This window comes from Schistocerca nitens, chromosome 9, assembly GCF_023898315.1.
Source record: "Schistocerca nitens isolate TAMUIC-IGC-003100 chromosome 9, iqSchNite1.1, whole genome shotgun sequence".
NCBI classification, from domain to species: Eukaryota; Metazoa; Arthropoda; class Insecta; order Orthoptera; family Acrididae; genus Schistocerca; species Schistocerca nitens.
Genome location: NC_064622.1, coordinates 232103517 through 232122481, shown reverse-complemented (window position 1 = coordinate 232122481; position 18965 = coordinate 232103517). Strand labels below are relative to the sequence as shown.

The 18965-nt window shown below is 42.8% G+C and overlaps 1 protein-coding gene across 1 annotated transcript; it reads left to right on the top strand.

Annotated features, from left to right (window-relative positions):
- The first annotated feature begins 151 nt into the window (after positions 1 to 151).
- On the top strand, positions 152 to 18061 carry LOC126203164 (uncharacterized transmembrane protein DDB_G0289901-like). The gene is made up of 7 exons (XM_049937406.1): positions 152 to 216; positions 2613 to 2632; positions 3936 to 4014; positions 6812 to 6963; positions 9467 to 9551; positions 13861 to 14006; positions 16170 to 18061. Exons 1-7 carry the CDS (start codon positions 171 to 173, stop codon positions 17916 to 17918), a joined length of 2277 nt encoding a protein of 758 aa, XP_049793363.1. The 5' UTR covers positions 152 to 170; the 3' UTR covers positions 17919 to 18061.
- The last annotated feature ends 904 nt before the right edge of the window (positions 18062 to 18965 follow it).

Sequence of the window (18965 nt, the reverse complement as noted above, 5' to 3'; positions counted from 1 at the left end):
TTGTCAGAGCGTCCGTATCGGAGACCTTGGAAAACGACAGCTCCCTAACGAAACTACTAGTTGCAAATAACTTACGTAAGGTGGAAAGTTTTGCAACATGGCTGTCGCACGTGAACCTCTGTGCCTCTATATAAACGGATGCTCAGCCAACAGCCATCACCAGTGGCATCATGGCGGTGAAGGCTCTAGTCTTGTTAGCCATCGTCGCCTGTTGTGGTAAGTCATTTCTCCAAAAGGCTTGCCTTTTCGGTGAGAGGGAAGTGTGTACAGTGTTCTTCTTGTTGCACTGTTCTTACTAAATCCTTTCATTAAATCAACAAATCCACTGTATGTAATTTCAACTGTTCATGTAGATCTACTCTTAGAATTGCATGAGTTTGGCTGGGAAGGCTACGTAGTTAACTACATACAGGTTCTCACAAGGCAATTTGATTGTAGCAAAATTTCTGCACGATTCGTTTTACTTCTTGGATGCAATCATTTCGGAATTTCACCGATTGTTATTCAAAGGGAATGTTTACATACATTTTGATCTGTGAGAAAATTGTCGTCTAGTATCTGTTGCATATCGAGAAGTTAACTAGCTTTCTCTTTTATCTCTCAGTTTTTTCAGTGAAACTTTTTTTGCACAAATTGTTCATTTGTTCTGTACAGCATTTCTACTGAAGCGTGCCGACATTGTGGCCATTTGGAAGTGATTTAAGATGGGTTTTAACATTTAAAAAATGGTATGTTACAGTGACTGTCATCCTCCCACTATATTCTTTATAGTTTGATTCTGTTCACCGTTGAGTTCTTCATATTGCAATTGTTGCCGAGAAGGAGACGCTCTGATTCGCTAGCGGACTGCCTGTGGACAGAAACAATTTATGAAAATATGTATAGCGTTTTAAATAATTAAAATTGTACGTATATGAGTTCATGCTGAATCTGTGTATTTTGGCTTTCGAAAGGTTTCGATACATTTTCGCAACACCCCTCCAAGGGAAAAACTCGTAATTTTATTAGACAACTCCTGGTTAACAGAACGCAGAATGTTGTTATTAATTGAAAATCACTGTCACAATCAACATTAGTCTCTGGTGTATCTCAAGGAAGTGTTGGATGACTTAAACTGTTCAGACAATATTTTCAGCTTTGTGAGGCTTCTGCAAGACGACTCAGCGGTAACAAGGGGGTTACTTTTTCACAAAATTTCTGTGATACGCACGAAGAAGAGAATGAATACTTAGCACATAGCAGATTTTTCTAAACCCAAAAAAGTGATGTAATGCGAATGAATAGACGAATGGACCTGATATAGTTTGACTAAATACTCAGCAGCTAGTCACAGGAGTTAAGCAACTGGGAGTATGTGTATGTTGACATTCGAGCTGGAACTATCACAAATTTCTAGCCGTGGGAGAGGCTGTCAGAAATATTCTAGGCAAGTGTAATTCACCCACGCTGGAAGTGGGTTAAAAAGCCCTCATTAAATCAATTCTCGAGTATTATTCATCAGTTTGGGATTCTTGCGAAGCTGGATTAGCGTAATGATCGTAATGGAAAAAATAGAGAAGTTCGGAGTAACGTGGAGGTATACCGACAGTAATGCTTCCCATACTTCATCCGAGAGTGTAATAGTAGGTTTAACTCATATTGGAGCATCATGTACGCGCCACCACACGCAACACGTCGGTTTGAGACGCTCTGGTGGTGAAGTACCTGCACTTTAAGTTAGCACCGCGCTGAGGCTCCATGGACGGGAGACTACCTATAAGTCGCCAAACACAGATCTTAATAGGGAAGAACTGAGTTCTGTCGAGTTGTAAGCACACCTCCCACCTTAATTGTAGGACGTATTAGTAGGGATTAAGTTGAAAAACCACTCACAGCAAACTTACATTCGTTGTCTTGAATACCTCGTACTGCAGTAATTGGAATTCCTATACGTTTTTATGTAACTGTGTCATACGCTATTGTTTATCAAGAGCTACTAAAGCATCTCCTTACAAGTGATTCCATTACCCAAACGTCGAGGAAACTGTGGTATATTCTGAATTTGAATTACAGCAGTTCAAGAGGAAAAGCCTCTTGCATGTTGCACATTGTGTTTTTTACATTATTTACCTTGTGCACCCAGATGCGTTTCTACTTACTTACAAAGCATCGTCAGTGGGTGGTAGACCAGTGTCTGATTAATTGTTTTTAAGTCTGTCTGGTGACAAACTGGTTGAAAGTTTGCACTTTTCTTTTTGGTCACATTTGCCTTGTAACTAAGGTGAAACTCGTCTGACTGCATGAGGTAAATGAAAAAACTTTGTGTGAAGCATGCAAAAGGCGTTTCTCTTTCGATCTACTGTAATTTATGTACAGCTGCTGCGAAAATGGTCAGCATAAGCAAATTGTTATTTTAGATTCGCTTCTTATAATTTCACTGTGTGTTACTCATCTTTGACAATAAGCAAATATTTACGTTTATGAACTAAATACTAGGCTCTCCATCACTCACCTAAACAATTAAAGTAACTGATGTTTCATTTCCTAGATATAACTCATGCTGTACACTGTAACCACTTCTTGACATTGCTGAATAACTTTTTATCTTACACGTACATTCTTCTGTGTTTCAGGATTCGTCCACGCCCGGCAGGTAAGGGTCTGGCTATGCGGTTATGCAATACGAGACGTCATTTTACCTCTTTACGCTAGACTGTAGCACCAAGCATCCGGTAAGAGGGTGATGCCTGAACTGTGGCCGTCGCCCAAAGAGTTAGCAAATTCGTGGAGCAAGCTCCTTGGCTTCACTGGAACTGAGAGGTACTGCTCCTTGCTCCGGCTATTTTGCAGGAGATATGTAACCATGGACACATTTGCTTAGCCATCGAGAGACTCATGTACGATGTAACACACGCTATCAGTCTACAACAAGATAGTGTTTTACGGTCCATGAGAACTCGTGTGCGATGGTCGCTGCCGTGTAGATAAAGATCCTAAGAGCATACGAGTAAAGTGACACCATGTTTCGTAGTTTGCAGATATTTTTATTTTTCACTCAATCTCCAGCCCACGTCTCCAGGCACTGGCGTAATATAGCAAAACGGCAGTTTTCTTTTGTTTTTCTGTTTCTTTCTTCTACCTAAGCAGTTTTGCGATTGGTTTCACATTGTCTTCCAATTTGTTCTCGATATCGCTTTCAAATGCACATACGTCTTACAAACAACATCGCTGATAATTTGTTTAGCATATTATAGACATCTAATGATAATTTTCTTTGCCCTCTAGCTTTTCTTCCGGGTACTTTAATAGTTACCCTACTAAACTGTCCTTCCTTCTCATTAGAGTGCTCCTTAAAACCTTCTCTCCTCTTTTATATGTATCACCCATTGATTTCCTCATATAATAGATGCAGTGTCACGATACCATAAATCAATTTTTGTTTGCCCCGATTTGCATTGTGTACCAATCTCATGTGCTGGTCTTTGGTGTCGAAAAGGCAATATTTGAAGTCGGTGGACACTAATCTTTAACTACTAATTTCCGTCTTGACGCATGGTATCAAAAATTCATAGATAAACATTAGATGCTTGTTCCTCACATCACATCAAATAAAAAATATTATGCCAACTAATCTGCAAAAGTTATTAATTATTTCATGCTATACTAGAGGAAAGAGGTAACCTGCTAATGAACAATATTAGACCTTCTGCCGAAAATAGGGATATCATTGAAATAATACGAATCTACGTGCCAGAACGCACCGTTTATTCTGTGTTAGGAATTCAGATAAATATTACGTCAACCTAAAAAACTATTTTTGTGTGAGTCCCATTTACGTAGTACAAGATTACCACACTATATACATTTCATAGCCAGGTCAGTTAGCCGCATCAGATAATAGATTTTTAAAATTTGGAAACACACTTCATATGTCTGTGCACAATTCTTTTGTCCAGACGAGCGACTGCGCCAGCATGTGCACTAGCATCGCACCTCCTGGGTTCCTGAATCCATCACGGCCTCAATCAATTTTTGGTAAGATATTCTGCCTATGTTCCATACATATAAAGTATTTTAGTTAAGAAATTCACTACAATTTTATTTCTTAGCACTTGTATGCTGTACAGAGAAAGAGCTTCACAAATTGAGCAAGTCAGTATCGCGCTGGTCCACACCTTGTCAACTGCCACATACGGTAAGACGGCTTGTGGAGCGTACGAGCTGTGCTCAGAAAGTAAATTCCTTTTGATAACAAACACATAAAAGAGCACAGATACAGAAAAACTGTTTAAGGGAAAAATTATAAAAACTTGAACTTACTTTCTACAAATCTCCCACCATTTTGCAGGCACTAGTCATAGCGTTCCACAAGGTTTTGTAGGACTTCGTCATAAAACGCTGCCGCCACCGCTGTCAGACACGATTTGCTCGACCTCAGTCTTTACTGGTCACGCAGTATGCCTCCATCTCATCAATAATCGTTTCGACTGAGGTGTACCGTAAGCGACCCAAGCCTAGCTTCCGGTCAGTACCGTGCTCACAGAATTATCGTCATCTCTGTGGTAATGTGTCAAAAAGCCAAGTGTACTTCCCAGACGCTAATTTTTATGTTGCTGTGTGATAGATTCTGGCAGCCGAAGTACACACAATTCCAGAAATCTATTTTCAGAAATAATTTAATAAAGAAGTGGTTTTGAAATTTGTGGGAAGTTCTTAGAAAGATCAAAGGCTATAAACTTAAGGTTTTATTTTGCGAGGCCCAATTCCTCGTTAGTTAAACATTGACTCCCAATTCATTCTTAGTAGTTAACTTGGTCACGACCTTCACTGAACTGTCGGACCACCTTCTTACAGTTGAATCACTCATTGTGTTATCTTCGTAAAGCTTGCCAATTTGTTTATGAATGTCGACACATTCAGAAAACGAATTACTGATCTAATCTCAGGAGTTACAAGAATTTTGGAGCATGGACAACACACAGAGAACTCAAAATAGTGACATGTCCTTCTATGTGATTTGAACCAATTACCGAGCATGCGCCGAATAGCGATTCTAGTACAGCCGCGGAATGAAATACAAACGGAAGTTACTTTATGGACATACGTCGCACATTTAAATGTAGGTGTAGATAGTAAGATATTCAGGAATATATTATTGTTGTATGTTCCCAACGTTTAAAAAACATAACCAAATTGAAATATATATCATATCTGTCTTGCTATATACGAGGTTTGGTAGTGAAACTTTCATCGACGTTAAAATTTATCAGTTAATACAGCCACTGTTTGGTATTAAATGCTTGAGCTATGAGATAAATGGATGTTTTTTTTTTTTATTTGACCGAGACAGTGAAGATCAAAAATCTCGAACATCGGAAATAATTTGTATAGTGGCATGCTTTTGTACTGCGTGAGGATGGAGTGTCATGAAAAATGCACCGAAAATATTTATAGGTGTGGGGGCAGAGGAGGGGGTGGAGGGTGCAGGATTGTGAAGGGTGTATTGGAAGGTCACTTTCTTGCTCAAAAACTGTGGCCTCCAGCAAAAAATAAATTAAATTTCCGTGAAGAAGAGTCGTACTGGGTATTTATCTATGTCTATACGACCTCGTACACAGTGGTAAGGAAAACTGGGCTGTAGAGTGGTGCCATCTCTGTCGTTGTAGGAAAAACTGAACAGGAGCAGCAACGGTCAAGCGGACAAGTTAACACAGTAAAGAGACGATTTACGTAACATGTATTTCTCCTGCCGTACAAAGACTAATTACAAAAAATGCAGCTGGCCGAAGTGGCCGTGCGGTTCTAGGCACTGCAATGTGGAACCGCGAGACGGCTACGGTCGCAGGTTCGAATCCTGCCTCGGGCATGGATGTGTGTGATGTCCTTAGGTTAGTTAGGTTTAACTAGTTCTAAGTTCTAGGGGACTATGACTTCAGAAGTTGAGTCCCATAGTGCTCAGAGCCATTTGAACAAAAAATGCAGCAGTAAACAGAGTCCAATTATTACAACAGCAATAACGATGAAAGTCTCTGAGGTAGGCACGAACGATGGTGTTGTAGCGAAGAGTTTCCAAGTGCGTGTGGGCAGTGTGTCTGCCGCAAGCCGTACTATGTCGTGGCAGCAGAGGGTGTTCGTAGTATTGTGCCGTTGGAGGCATGGCCCAGTGGGCAAGCACCACTGCGCGACCGCTATGAGCATCTGATGGAAACATGCAATTCCATTGCCAGATTTCGAAGCCCATAGCGTGGTATCGAACGTGATACCGTACTCTAGGAGTAATAGCTTGTGTTTAGAGAACGAGGGAACACGAAAATCTCGCGTGACGGCCATACGCTGTAGCATCGGTCGTGATGATGTTGGTTTGTGGGGCGCTAAACTTCGTGGTCATCAGCACTCATACAAGTTCCCAATCTTTCCATTTCCAGTCTTTTCATGTCTCGAATGATAATGAGATGATGATGAAATGATGAGGACAGACAAACACCCAGTCCTCGGTCGGGGAAAATCCCCAAACCTGCTGGGAATCGAACGAGGGACCCCGTGATCCAGAGCCAGAAACGCTAGCGACTCGTCCGCGAGCATCGTTTGATTTTGTACACCAGCTTCGAGTACTTCACCGACTTGATAGACTACAAATGTCCTATATAAAATTATTCGTCTTATCTCCCTTCATACCACTTTGTTACCTCGTAAATATCGTCGTTTCTACTCTACGTATATATGCACTTATTCCTCGTACCTTGTAAGCCACTCGGCTCGCACGGCAAGGGCCACAGCGCGTACGGCAGTTAGCAGAGAGCAGCAGCCACGGACTATCAACTGTGTGTTACAGGCATCGGGCGCGCCGGCCACGCTAAGAAGCATGGCGCTGCGCAGCGCTCATCAGTGCACCACGGAGCGGCCAGCCGCCAGAGCGAGACGTCCAACAGCGAAGTCTGCGAGAACCTGTGCAACAGCCTCGGGCAGGGTATGGGCAATGGACAGGTGAGCGCTTCCCTCATTTTAATCTGTATTTCATAGGCAAATTTAAGATTACAAAATGTGTAATCATCTCATTCCTCCACATTCACTGTATCCACAGTCTTCCACTATCACCAATAATTTTTCCTGTGTAAACACCAATTCCCGTGAATTTAAATCTACCGCAGACTTTCCAAAGGGATCTGTTGCTCTGTAGTCCAATGTACACTGACCGAAAAATATCACAACACAAAGTTTCTAGGAAAGAGTTCGACGCCTGTTGCACTTTGTATCGGTGAATAAAGAGATGGATAATCCAGCTTGTGTATGACGTCGGAGTTGTCGTCCGATGATGTCCCATACATGCGAAATTCGAGATAGATCTGGTGGTCAAGCAAGCCAAGGTAACGTGTCGACACACTGTCGAGCGTGTTGCGTTACAACAGCTATATTCGGTCGAGCGTTATCCTGTTGGAAAACACCCCCTGAATTGATGCATGAATGGCAGCGCAACAGGTCGAATCGCAAAACTGTCGTACAGTTTTGTAAGCAGGACGCTTCGAACAATCGCGAGAGTGCTCCTGCTGTCACACGAAATCACACCCTAGATCATAACTCAAGATAGAGGTGATGTGTGTCTAGCACACAGACAGTTTGGTTGCAGGCCTCCTTCTTACGAACACACGACCATCAGTGCCATCGAGGCAAAACCAATTTTCATCGGAAAGCACAACGGACCTCCACTCTGACCTCCAGTAAGCTCCCACTTTACACCACTGAAGTCGAAAACGGCGGTGCTTTGTGGTTAGTGGAGTACACGCTACAGGATGTCTGTCTCGAAGTTGTCCTCGAAGTAACCGACTTGTAACAATTCGTTGTGTTACTGTGGTACCAACCCCTGCTCAGATTGCTGCTCCGAGTGCAGTACCATGCAACAGAGTCATAGCTCGAATACGATGTTTTCTTTCTCAGTGGTGTCACGTGGCCGTCCGGAGCCAGTCTTCTTGCGGCCGTACAGTATCGTGACCACCGGTGGCAGTAATCGTGTGCAGTTGCTACATTCCTGCCAAGTCTCCCTGCAATAACGCAGAACGGACATCCTGCATCTCGTAGCCATATTGCGCGAGCTCCTTCAAACCTAATATGGCGTCTATCTCGTCTTAAGGGTATATTTTACTGACATCAATTCGCAACATCCGGCCTCTAGGGTAACTCACGACCGTTACAGCGTGTATTTAAAGCAAATCTGATTTGCATCCTCATAGTGGCGCTACTAGCACCATCCTTATGCAACTGGCGTGGAATGTGAATATATATCATCTGTTAGAAGTATATAGACGCATACCAACACTCATCAACGTCGCACAACCTCTAGTTGGTGTTGTGATTTCTTTCCAGTGGCTGAATATGCACGATGTCCTATGTGTCTGACCACTCTAAATAATTTTTAGATAGAGAACAAAAGTAAAAAATTGTGAAACGGATGTCGTTTAAACTACCATGGTGACATTAACCTGCATGACTCCTGCCTTACAGCTTTGTTTTTTATGAAGTAATGTACAGCAGTATGTCTGTTTAAATGGCACACTGCATGTTTTATTCCGTTATCCACTTCTTCTCCTCGTGACCATCCTGAACTGGCAGTAAAAAATTGAAAGACGAGGAAAATTCACAATGATGATAAGGTCAACAGTCTTGAGTTGAAGTTTTGCGTCAGCACAGTGTACGTCAACGAAGAGAAGCTAGAAATGCCTAAACCTAAGGAAATGTAATGGGTGTTGGACACGATCGTTTCTCGCAGAACCAAAAAAGGGCGTAACACGCGAGCACCTTATGCCTCTCCGGACCGTCTCATGGGGTCAGACACACAGTTGACAGTTATTCGTTCGTCTGATCAGAAAGTTACGTACACCACTCGTTTAGTACCATATAAATGAGTCTTTCGCTGGCAGTAGATTTCATCTCTTATATTCCTACTCTGAGTCTTCGGCAATACAAAGAAGATACAACGAACTACGGGTGCTTTCTTCCTGTCACCTATACTAAACATGGAAGGAGCCACAGTGTCCAAGGACAGGACACCTTTCCAGTTAAGTGACTGGCCCCAGCCTTAGGGTCATACGACCTTTCATTTTGGATCAGCGAGGCCGATATTAGAAGTAAATACTTTTCTTTTTTTAGTCATCAGTCTTCTGATTGGTTTGATGTGCCCCGCCACGAATTCCTGTCCTGTGTTAACTTATTCATCTCAAAGTGGTAACAAGGAAACCAGAAACATTTAAAACATTTCAATGCGTTGAATTCAATTTTAGTTATCCAAAATGGGTGGTTAAAATGCACAACTGGTAGCATGTGGTCCACGTAATACAATGATCCAGGATTTGGGTCACAGTTGTAATGTTATCAGGCAACTCCACTGTAGCTGAGAGCTTAAGGTTTCATTGTAGTGTTCAGAATCTAAGAATGTAGTAGAATTTTCATCTAACCTTCAAGATTCATTACTGTGCCCCTATACATTTCTTTTCAGGAATTCACTTGTCAAACCTTCTGCAGTGGTTTCAGCGGGTCTTCTGGGCGATCTAATCCCTCAGCACGAAGCATTCATAAGCATGGTAAGAACAGAAACCTACTATAATTGTCTTTTTTATTGCTCACCCTTCATGCCACAACAACTGGTCTTAGCTCTGCGAGCTAGTATCATAGTGCCGTAGAACAATTTATTTCATTAATAATACCATGCACATTTTATAGCACTGCAGCACAAATAATTTCACGATTTATGTAACAAAATGCTATTAAATATATTAGCTTTCTATAAATTGAGGAAAGGACATAAAAATGGCAACAAGTAAAAAACGCTATTCATAGAATGTGACGATACTTAGACAAAGCGCGTAACAGAAGGCACGACACAAATACCAACAGTCAAAGGTCTGGAATTTATATGTGAGCACAGGGACGTAGGCGATGTGGTTGCAACTCGCAGTGTGACCACACAGAGCAGTAATATTGTAGGGGATGTGAGTGCAGCGTTCCATTTGCAGAGCTGCTCTTGCGAGCAGGGAAGGAAAATGCACACATTCTGTGTGGTGCTGTTACTTGGGAATTTATCCCCTAACTATAATGCAGTATATTTCATAATGCAATATGCACTTCCAAATAGGCAATGCAGTCAGTCCATTTACTCTGCATTATAACTGCAGACAATATACAATACTGTCAACGACTGCACAGCTAACGGCTCTTTCTTTCTTGTTATAGTGAGGTGATCTGTTATTTTCTGCAGCAGTGCAAGCTTTCTAGCTGGCTCGCACAACATAGAAGTTTACACAGGAGGACAACAATGGCTTATAATTGCATTCGGAAATGAAAGCTATCCTACAGAGCAGGTAGCAGACAGGGATTTTGCTACATTCCAAATCACTTCCTGACTTTTGTTTGCCAACAGATATCCTTCGCAGTTTGGCCAGTAGATGATGTCTCACAACTGTCCCTCCTAGTTAACTACCCCAACTGTCTTCTTCGACGAGAAACTGAACAAACTGTACCTGGTTACGTTCAGTCAAACCAGTTGAACTGTCGCACCAAAGGTCTTCAGTTCGTGGTTTTTGTGCTACACTACTGTGTAAACAACATAGTTTTCGTATCAACTGCTTCAGACTTTTACATGTCATAGCTATTTCGTTCTTTTTCTTTGCGTATGCTGACCCTCCTTCCTTGCATTTAGTGCTGTGATGGATCTCTAAACATACAGGAAAAAATACTGTGCAACAGTGTAGAATTTAATTGATGATAACGAGGTGATGACCGAAGAGATAATAATGCTGTGAAGCTACGTATCGCAGTGACTCTCGACACCTCCTGTGAAGTCGAGGTTCAGGTTAGATTCCTGACCTGGCAGCTCGTTTTAAACTGACAAGAAGTTCTCAGACAGTGCACATCCTGTGCAGAATGAATTATTTAGTCAAAAGCTGCAAGGTATGTAGAATGTACGATGTAGCAGTTTGAATTCAAAATTTGTTTTCTAGTTGCTATGTTCTTCTGTACTGGCGCCATCTTGAAGTTCTAATACGTGCTTTTATTACATTAGTCTTGAAGACTATAGTGACCGAAATCGGTTAGCTCTATCAAATGATTTCGAACCTCTTACGATCGGTGCTGCCACTTTTGTCCCTTACAAAGAAATACTATGTACAAACATGATACTAATGCGCCGACTGTGAGTACTGAATGACATAGATGCATGTGACGTGAAACAACTTACAATACTGAGGAAAAAGATGATATAATATTATGAAGCGTAAGATCCGAAGCTTGCAACATACTCGTGCTATTAAATGTTTTACTTGCAATCTTCGCATTTGAAAGTTTCTTCAGAGTCCACATTACTGCAGGTCGCCACCCTGCTGGTACAATGTCAGGAGTATGTAAATTGATATTATATGCTAAATAATTCCTCTTTTTATAGAAATGCTTACCTTGTTATTTCCATTCTGCAATTAATATCGTCTTTGTTTCATCCATCATCACAGTTATTTTACTGTCCAGATAGCGAAACTCGTACACTACTTCTAGTTTCTCGTTGCCTAATCTAATTCCCATAGCGTCCATTACTTAACTCCATTACATCCGCCGGCCGGAGTGGCCGAGCGGTTAAAGGCGCTACAGTCTGGAACCGCACGACCGCTACGGTCGCAGGTTTGAATCCTGCCTCGGGCATGGATGTGTGTGATGTCCTTAGGTTAGTTAGGTTTAATTAGTTCTAAGTTCTAGGGGACTTATGACCACAGCAGTTGAGTCCCATAGTGCTCAGGGCCATTTTTTCCATTACATCCCATTATTGTTGTTGATGATAATCTCATAATGTCTTTTCAAGACACTATCCATTCTGTTCAGCTGCTCTTCTAAATCTTTTGCCGTCCCTGACAAAATGACAATGTCATTGCGAAGTCTGAATTTTTTGTTTCTTTCTAAACTTCAATTACTTCTCCTAATTAATCTTTGGTTTTCTTCACTGCTTGCTCCGTGTACGGATAGAATAACGTCTTGAATAAGCTCCAATCTTCTTTGACTCCCTTCCCAGTTATGGCTTCCTTTCACGTGCTTCAACGGTTTCTGTGCAAGTTATAAATAAACTTTCGATCCATGTGTTTTACGCCAGCTACTTTCAAAATTTCAAAAAGTGTAGTCCACGCTACACAATCAAAAGATTTCTCTAAATCTGCAAATGATATAAATGTATATTGCCTTTCTTCAACCTGCCCTCTAACATAAGTCGTAGGCTCAAATGGGCTCGTATACCTAAGTTTCTTCTGAACCCGAAATGATCATCCCCAAGATCAGCCTCTACCAGCTTTCCATTCTTCTGTGAATAATTCGTCTCATTACTTTGCCACCATGATTTAATATGTTTAGGTAGTATTCATACCATCAGGTCCGGTCTACATGCAGTTATTACGATCTTCCTGAAGTTGCAGACCACGTGGAATAATTCTATTACGCCCGGTTCCCCCAAGGATCTTAGTAATTGTGAAGGAATGTGGTGATATAATTTTAAATTTATTACAGTAATTTGCGGGTTCTGACAGTTCTATATGGGGGTCCTCAAACAATGCTGGATTTTTTGTTGGAAGAGGTATGGTCCCCCTGTGAAAGAGTGCCATTGCCTACCTGGATATTTTTCTGCAACCACACTATGAGTCCACACGCGTGGGCAGGTCCTCAGTAAAGGAACTAGAAAACATATGGCTTGTAAACTTCTAGAATTCTTGTCATTTTCGCAACTTAATTTTCATCCTAGTTCATCCTCAAGAAGTGTGCAGAGAAATTTGGAAATTGATATGGGTAAAAATACAGCAGCTTTAAGTATACGCTTCTTTGGAAGGGGGAAGTGTTTGGGTCTACGACTCCCCTGCCCCACCCCATTATATATGCGACTGCTCCAAGTAGAGGCACCTTGAAGGATGTACACAGGGTATCCCTCCTAAGAGCGGCCAGGCTCATTTTCTCTGGTGTTTCAGCAGATATTTGTCATTTCGTTTTTGCATAGCGTAGCTAAAGTCAAAAAACAAAATACTGCCTGTCACATCTATCAGTGTCGACGGAAAGCGTTGTTGTGTTTCCCATTACAAACAAAACAATATTTGCAGCGGAATTTGACGAGTCCATTCGATAGAGCGGTCTAGTGCGACATTTGTTTTAGCGCAACGTATTAACTGAGACATTATAACTCCAAAAATAACCAGCACCGAAAGAAACCCCCTGGCCTACTCTAACTACTACAGCCAAGCATTCAACTCTACTTATTCGCTACTGGATTGCTGTTTATTCTTCGTGTTTTACTGTTCCTTTTAGTACATATGGAGAAAATGAATATCGGACTATACTAATTTGAGAGCGCTCTATCGAATGGACACCTAAAATTGCGATTTAAAAATAATTTTGTTAGCAATGGGAAACAACCCGGTGCTTTCTGTTGGTACTGGGTGTTGCATGAGAGACTTACCTGGCATTAATTGTTTGGGCTGACTCCAGCTACACAGTGCAAAAGTATATTCTCTGATACAGACCAAAAAAATCTTTAGCAGTGTTCTTTATGCACACAGCGTAAACAATGGGATGATGTACTGCTGAAGTTACACGTTGCCAGTACAGCCTCCTGTGACTTGAAGTTTGTAAAGACCAGTGTTTCTCCCTCTCTCCCACAGACAGACACAAACACACACACACACACACACACACACACACACACACACACAAGCACATGAACTACCACTGTTTCTCTGTGGACGTACGCAAAAGGTTGAGGGTTCAGTTGTACTTGGACTGGAGAATGTCTGCATCCACACCACATACGTGTACGACAGTGGTGAAAACCCCATTGCCTCTGGTCTGAATAACATGGGCTGTCACGTGTTACAGCCGGTAGCCGCTCTGCTCACGCCCTGAAGAAGCACCGCAGCGTACGTTCGGCGATGCCGCTCCCACTCGCTGCCCAACAATCCCGCCAGCAGCGACAAGAGAACGGCGTAACGGAATTCTGCAACGCCGTGTGCCCTACGATTACGGTAAGCAACCTTGCTTGTGGTGTAAATTGTGACTGCTTTACCATTTGTGTCACAAATTCACAACCACTGCCCATCGATCAGTGCGCATTGTGATACTAGTGCAACACACGAGAGCTGTAATCACTTATATCCCTTAAATAATAGAGTACACAAATACATCATTTCATTACTTACAGTACATAGGATTTACACAAAACTAAAAAATGAGCAAAATATAGTTAGAAAGAAACTCCCACCAAAAGTACAGCTCATTATTCTGAAATTTTTGTGCTAGATTAATTCACATTGAATTCAGCATGAAAAGTTATCTAACACGAACAAAAAATATCTCAAAGCAACTTAAATTACAATATGGTTATTATAACTGAAATAGTACTACTCACACATACATCAAAAAAGTTTTGCATAACCCCGGTTCCCATAACTGCTGAAGATAGACGTTGGCTATGGATATTGTATCACCGGCACAGTCCCTTTGACTGTTCATAGATGTCACTAAACCGGTCCAAAGATGTAAGCAACCACACATGAGCAAAGCCTATTAGATTGAGGGGGTCCGACAGCCGACGAGTTCCAGTCATACCACAACGAAGGAGGTACACGGCTCGTGTTGTCTGTAGTTTAACCATGCCTAGACGGTCAATACCGCGATTCGATCATGTCCGCATTGTTACTTTGTGCCAGGAAGAGCTCTCAACAAGCGAAATGTCCAGGCGTTTCTGAGTGAGCCAAAGCGATGTTGGTCTGACATGGAGGAGATACAGAAAGATAGGAACTGCCGATGACATGCCTCGCTCAAGCCGCCCAAAGGCTACTACTGCAGCGGATGACCGCTATCTCGGATTATGGCTCGGAGGAACCCTGACAGCAACGCCACCGTGTTGAATAATGCTTCTCGTGCAGCCACAGGACGTCGTGTTACGACTAAAACTGTGCGCTATAGGCTGAATGATGCGCAACTTCACTCCCGACGTCAGTGGCAGGGTCCATCTTTGCAAACGCGACACCATGCAGCGCGGTGCAGGTGGGCCCAACAACATGCCGAATGAACCATTCAGGATTGGCTTCACGTTCTCTTCACCGATGAGTGTCGCCTATGCCTTCAACTATACAATCGTCGGAGACGTGTTTGGAGGCAACCCGGTCAGGCTGAATGCCTTAGACACGCTGTCCAGCGAGTGCTGCAGGGTGGAGGTTCCCTGCTGTTTTGGGGTGGCATAATATGGGGCCGACGTACGCCGCTGGTGGTGATGGAAGGCGCCGTAACGGTTGTACAATACGTGAATGCCATCCTCCTACCGATAATGCAACCAGCTCGGCAGCATACTAACGAGGCATTCGTCTTCATGGACAATTCGCGCCCTCACCGTGCACATCTAGTGAATGACTTCCTTCAGGATAACGAAATCGTTCGATTAGAGCGGCCAGCATGTTCTCCAGCCATAAGCCCTATCGAACATGCCTGAACAGATTGAAAAGGACAGTTTATGAACGACGTGATCCACTAAGCACTCTGAAGTATCTACGCCGAATTGCCAATGAGGAGTGGGACAATGTGGACCAACAGTGCCTTGATAAAATAGTGGATAGTATGCCACGACGAATACAGGCATCCATCAGTGCAAGAGACGTGCTACTGGGTATTAGGGGTACCGGTGTGTACAGCAGTCTGCACCATCACCTCTGAAGGTCTCGCTGTATGGTGGTACAACATGCAATGTATGGTTTTCATAAACAATAAAAAGGGCGGAAATGATGTTTATGTTGATCTCTATTCCAATTTTCTGTACAGGTTCCGTAACTCTCGGAACCAAAGCGATGCAAAACTTTTTTTGATTTGTGTATTTCAATAGTTATTGACAAAATATTGGTCGTTGCCCTCGTTGAAGATCCCTCTTAGCAAAAGAAAACGTCAATAACAAAACTGACGAAACAATTATGCTACAATTACGTTGTGATAGCTCTATAACGCTACACCATTGCTGCTTCCAGAAAAGAATTGAGCGTTAAGTAATAGGGTGCCTTCCTTGGTCAGTATTACTGTTCATTTACAGTTATAACGGACAACTTCTGCTCCCTTACTTATGCTGTTTTGTAGATTATAGTGTAGTATGAAGTGAACTGTGCAGTGCTAGGAATGTTGACTGTCTGTTATTTCTGCAGGAGATTTTTTTCCCGGGCTTTCTAATACCAGGCGGATCAGCAGGTGGATCAGGAGGAACAAGTAGCTCAGGTGGTTCCTATGGGTCTGGCGGCTCAGCTGACAGTTCAGGTGGGTCAAGTGCAACCACTGGTGGAGCAGATGACTCTACTGGCTCTGCAAATGGCCAGAGTGGCTCTACTGACGGATCCACGGAATCTTCAGGTTCTGGTGTGACTACTGGTGGTTCAAGCGGATCTGCAGGCGGCTCTGGTGGATCAGAAGACTCTACTGGCAGTTCTACTGGGTCCACTGATGGTTCTAGTGCATCTAATGATGGAACCTCCGGATCTTCAAATTCTGGTGAGACTACAGAAGGTTCAGGCGGATCGACAGGCGCCTCTGGTGGATCAGGAGGCTCTACTGGCAGTTCTGCTGGGTATACAGATGGCTCTGGTGCATCTAATGACGGGACGACCGGGTCTTCAAGTTCTGGCTCGACTACAGAGGGTTCAGGTGGGTCTACAGGCAGCTCTGGTGGATCAGATGACTCTACTGGCGGTTCTTCTGGATCGACTAATGGCTCTGGTGCATCTAATGATGGAACGACCGGATCTTCAAGTTCTGGCTCGACTACAGAGGGTTCAAGCGGATCTACAGGTAGCTCTGGTGGAGCAGACGACTCTAGTGGTAGTACACATGGTTCAGGTGGGTCTACAGGCAGCTCTGGTGGATCAGACGACTCTACTGGCGGTTCTTCTGGATCGACTGATGGCTCTGGTGCATCTAATGATGGAACGACCGGATCTTCAAGTTCTGGATCGACTACAGAAGGATCAAGTGGATCTACAGGTAGCTCTGGTGGATCAGACAACCCTAGTGGTAGCACACAAGGTTCAGGTGGGTCTACAGGCAGCTCTGGTGGATCAGACGACTCTACTGGCGGTTCTACTGGATCGACTGATGGCTCTGGTGCATCTAATGATGGAACGACCGGATCTTCAAGTTCTGGCTCAACTACAGAAGGATCAAGTGGATCTACAGGTAGCTCTGGTGGATCAGACAACCCTAGTGGTAGCACACAAGGTTCGGGTGGGTCTACAGGCAGCTCTGGTGGATCAGACGACTCTACTGGCGGTTCTTCTGGGACAACAGCGGGATCTACTGGTTCCAGTGGTGGATCCACTGAATCATCAAGTTCTGGTGGGAGTACAGATGGTTCAAGCGGATCTACAGGCAGCTCCAGTGGATCACATGACTCTACTGGCAGCTCTAGTGGGTCTACAGATGACTCTAGTTCATCTGATGATGGATCCAGCGGTTCTTCAAGTTCTGGTTTCACTACAGAGGGTTCAAGCGGCAGTTCTCATGGGTCAGATGACTCCACTACTAATTCTAATGAATCTAGTGATGACATCACAGGATCATCAGGTTCTGATGCAACTACAGATGGTTCAGGTGGAACAACTGGTAGCTCTGATGGATTAGGTGTCTCCAGCAGTGGGCAAGGTGGATCTGATGATGGATCAGTCAGTTCCGGTGGTGCAGGGAATTCTCCTGATATCGACATCTGCCTCTTCGAGACGAGGAAAAGTGCAGGTGCGCGAAAAGCAGCATCGAAGTCAAGTTCGTCGGTAAAATCTACAGCAACAAGACATGGAGGAAAGGAAAGGAAGAGAATAAATGCGGCTGCCAGGTCTGGCCACAAACATGGATCGAAAACCTCAGCTTCCAGAGCACATCGAAGACAACATACAGCACATGGTCACTAACTTTCCAGTTCAGTTATCCATGTTTACCCAGTTACTGTAGCACATTCTTGTTTCTAATCTCATTCCTGTTGTCACTACAAAATACATATTAGCTTGTTCGCAAGCTATGTTGGATAAAAATAAATATTATTTTTCAACATTTAGTGGCTGATTGGATGCATAATTTCTGACAGAATTTCGTCCCTCACTAAGAACCCTAACGTTGTCTCATAACATTAATTCTTATGCTATACAGTACATTTCATTATATCTCACATGGGATATTTTTTATTAAAGAAAATCAAGATGGTAAAACATCTGATAGCCACCTAATCCGGTTTAAGAACTCCCTAATAACATAATGCTGGTTAAAGTAGAGTCTCCTTATTGGAAACGATACTGCAATGTATATTAACTAAAGATCCAAAGATAACGCTGAAACTTCCTAAAGCATCCACTTTCTGCAGAACGCAAAATATATTATGGTTTGCCAACAACAAAGGGAATTCTTATTAAGGATTTGAAGATTCATTAGATAAATCCAGCGAGCAGGGAATGCAATGTACATTCATGTGCATACAATACAGACCAATTATGTATTTGTGTATCCTCAGCTGCGGAAGGAAGCTATGATTAAGAGAAAGTGGCGATGGGGAGGGATGTAGGTGATAAGATCACAAAAGGGGGGCGAAGCAGGTTGCCTCCAATTGTCAGTGAAGTCAAAAGGTAATCCCATGACGAGTATTGTAGGGGCACTCACGTACACGCAAGCGCACACAAACTCACAACACACGCACACCTACAGATGCACACACGCTGTACCTGGTATACATCAACCGACCTATGCACGATTTTGCACATTTATGGTTATACACTTTTATTTGCTTGATTCTGATTCCTTTCACTGTAATGTACACTGCCGACCATCACTACCATATTTCGAGTGATTTGCTAGACGAGGTAAGTGGATCTGAGCTAAATAACCGATACATTTTAGAATTACATTCTCATAAATGAAATATTTTTTATCATTGTGAAGTACAGATGTTAAAAAATACACACATACAA